The sequence below is a fragment of the Merops nubicus genome, unplaced genomic scaffold (assembly GCF_000691845.1).
Source record: "Merops nubicus isolate BGI_N331 unplaced genomic scaffold, ASM69184v1 scaffold1393, whole genome shotgun sequence".
NCBI lineage: Eukaryota > Metazoa > Chordata > Aves > Coraciiformes > Meropidae > Merops > Merops nubicus.
This window is the reverse complement of record NW_008598011.1, coordinates 37,283-40,574: the sequence shown is the minus strand read 5'-3', so window position 1 is coordinate 40,574 and position 3,292 is coordinate 37,283. Positions and strand designations below refer to the sequence as shown.

Here is a 3,292-nt window from a genome sequence, read left to right as displayed (position 1 = left end):
GGCGCTGCTTGGGCGGTTAAGGCCTGGGCCGCTCTGCTGGGCACGGTTTCTGCCAGCTTTGAGCTACCGAACCTCCTCGTGACCGGGGCAGCCTAAGGGTACACACTTCGCTAAGATCCCTGGCTCCAAAGTCGCAGGCAGCGTGGTGCGGTTCGTGGTGGGGGAGCTCGGGAAGCTGGGGGCAACCTCGTTCGGGAAGGCACGTGAAAACCCGAGGCGGTTTTTGTGCGTGGAGTTCCCCGGATTGCGCGCTGAATGCAGTGATCACTGTAGCCCGTAGAACACCTGGATTTATTTTCAAAAAATGCATATCCTAAACGAGACAAGTTTTAAGCTTCTTGTCTGCTTACTTTGCAGAAAACGGTCAGAGGAAAAATCTCCAGTAGCTGCAACAGGGAAGCCTAAAAGAGAAGCTGAGGTTGGTACTGCTGAAGATGCTGTTTTGGCAAAGAAGCCAAAATTGGAAGATGTTATATCAGAAGATGCTAAGTAAGTGCTCAGCTTAATGTGTAAGGAAATTGTAACAAGATGTACTGGTTATAGCTACATATCTGTTGTGAATAATTGTAGAACCGTTTTGGTTGGAAGAGACCTTTAAGATCATCAGGTCTCACCATTAACCCAGCCGTGCCAGGTCTCTACTAAAACATGTCTCTCAACACTACATCTGTATGCCTTTTAAGTGTCTCTACGGCTGCTGACTCCTATCACTTCCCTGTTCCACTGCTTCACCACCCTTTTGGGGAAGAAATTTTTCCTAATATCCAACCTAAACCTCCTCTGGTGCAACTTGAGGCAGTTTCTTCTTGTTCTGTCACTTGTTATTTGGAGTTTTTACAGACTGACCCCCCACCTTGCTACAGCCTCAGCTGCAGTGTTTTCATATAAAGTTGAGTTTGCATATGAACTTAATTTTCTGTTATCTATATAACTGAGGGTGTGCTTTTAGTACAGGTTCAGTTGGCTATTTTAAAAATAACACTGTGGACAGATGGGGAGCTGCAGTGTGAAACATTGAGCTCTGTGTGGAGGCTGCGCAGGGGTCAGTGGCTCTAGGTGAGAGCTATTGTGTTGGTTTCAGGCGTGTAGCATGGGGTGAGCAGTGAGGCACGTGGGAGAAGGCAGGCTTGCTGTGTACCACGCCACTGAAATACACAATTGTCTTGTGATACAGGAAGAGTTTGGCCAGTGAGACGGGAGCAAGGCTTTTGAGGCATGTAAGGTTGTAACTGCAGTAAATATTTGGAATCTGAAGTGCCCACGTGCTTTTCAGTTCGAGCACAAAAGGCAGGTGTTTGACGTGGAGAGTAGTGTGTACTTGCACACGTCAACAGCTGGGCAGATAAGGCAGCTGAAGGGAAGCCAGAATGCTATTTCTTTGCTTTGGTATCTGCATGAGTCTTGCTCTTTTCTTTCCAGAACTTCATGGTGGATATTTTGAGGGGTTTTGAAAACAGTTTGCAGGGACAGTGTGGACGCTTTTTCAGTTTAGTGTATCTTAAGAGATTCTTGGCAACTTGCAAATTTGTGTTGGGTCAGAAGATGACTAGGAGGGTTGTGCAGAGCTGTCAAATGCAAGTGTGTACCTCCTAGCTCCAGATGTAGAAATTTCTACTACAGAAATAAAAATTGTATGCCTGGTGTGTCCTTATACTTTTGTCTGAATGGTCTGTTATTTACTCGGTCAGACAGAATTCTGGTTTGGATTGTCATTTAGTCTTACGTGGCGATTTTTCCTGAGTTCAAAGTAAGGTTTTCTGTGAGAAGGTCATGACAAGACTTCTCGGTATGCTCTAAACAAAGGCTGCCTCTGTAGAAGCAAACCAGAACAAGTCAACATATAAAGTCAGTTTCTGTCTTAGTAGTCTCAGTAGAACATATACTTGCCTAGAGCAGCTTACTAAGTATGATAAAGCCTTCAGGAAAACCCACCGTTTTATGCAGTGAGACACTAACCTCTTCTTGTGGCTATGGGAGAAGGAATGTAAAGAGGAGACAGGTTTTATCTTCAGGCAGCTGGTGGGCGTGCTTCAGGCTGCTCTTACTCAGTGTCAGGACTAGTGAGTGGAATATGGATTTGGAATTTTACTTTGTTGTCTGTTAAAAAAGAGTTCCCTGGGTAATTAGAAAACTTCACATGAACAAATGTGATCCAAGTGCTGTTTTGTGGTGCAAACTTTTGAGATGTTACAAGTCCCAAAGCTGTAGCTCAAGCAGATTATAGAGTAGCAAAATTTTTTAACACTTACTGGTATTCTTAGTCTTGGTATTAGACTGTGCAACTCTCCATTTCACTTTTGTGCATTCTTTTTTTAATGCTGCAGTTAAAGTGGAAGTGAAGCTCAACATTTTAAAAAGAAAACAAGGTTTTTAAATACCCTATTTATAATCCTGACTCCTATGTTTTCAGTCTGGCAGACCTGATGCCTCAAGTAAAGGTGCAAGCTGTGGAAACTGTTGAAGGTTGTACGCATGAGGTGAGTGCAGTGAAAATGCATCTGAAAAGTTTAGGCTTCCTTCATAGAATCCTGTGTGTTGTTGCCAGTATAACAATATTGTTTATTGCACTTGTAGTTAGTGCATGAATCATAGAATTGTTTAGGTTGGAAAAGACCCCCAAGATCATCAAATCCAACTGTTAGTGTAATGCTACCAAGTAACCACTAAACCACGTCCCTCAGCACCATACCTATGTCTTATAAACACCTCCAGGGATGGTGACTCCACCACTTGCCTGGGCAGCCTCTTCCTGTGCTTGACAACCCCTTTGGTGAAATTTCTTAATATCCAACCTGAACATCCCCTGGTGCAACTTGAGGCCATTTCCTCTTGTCCTATCGCTTGTTACCTGGGAGAAGGGACCAGCACCCACCCCACTACAACCTTGTTTCAGGGAGCTGCAGAGGGCAGTAAGGTTTCCCCTCAGCCTCCTTCAGGCTAAACAATGACAGTTTTCTCAGCTGCTCCTTGTGAGACCTGTTCTCCAGATCCCTCCCCAGATTTGTTGCCCTTCTTTGGATCTGCTCCAGCCCCTCAATGGCCTTCTTTTAGTGAGGGGCCCAAAACTGTACATAGAACTCCAGTAGTAGCCTCACCAGTGCTGAGTACAGGGCCGCAGTTCTTTCCCAGGTCCTGCTGGCCCTACTTTTAGTGATAGCAGCCAGGATTGCCTTGACTTGTTTGGCCACCTGGGGGCACTGCTGGCTCATCTTCAGCTGGCTGTCCAACAGCACCCCCGGGTCCTTTTCCACCAGACAGCTTTCCAGCCGCTCCCCCCCCGGCCTGGCGCGCT

The 3,292-nt window shown here is 45.7% G+C and overlaps 1 protein-coding gene across 1 annotated transcript in view; it reads left to right on the top strand.

Moving 5' to 3' along the window:
• Window positions 1-357: 357 nt before the first annotated feature.
• The window catches only part of SKIV2L2 (superkiller viralicidic activity 2-like 2 (S. cerevisiae)), a gene marked incomplete at both ends in the record, with an annotated part of 39,873 nt that continues 36,938 nt past the window's right edge, over window positions 358-3,292 (top strand). The window contains 2 exons of the mRNA XM_008936867.1: window positions 358-489; window positions 2,411-2,477. Coding sequence (XP_008935115.1) covers window positions 358-489; window positions 2,411-2,477 — 199 coding nt within the window. The remainder of the gene's footprint in view (window positions 490-2,410; window positions 2,478-3,292) is intronic.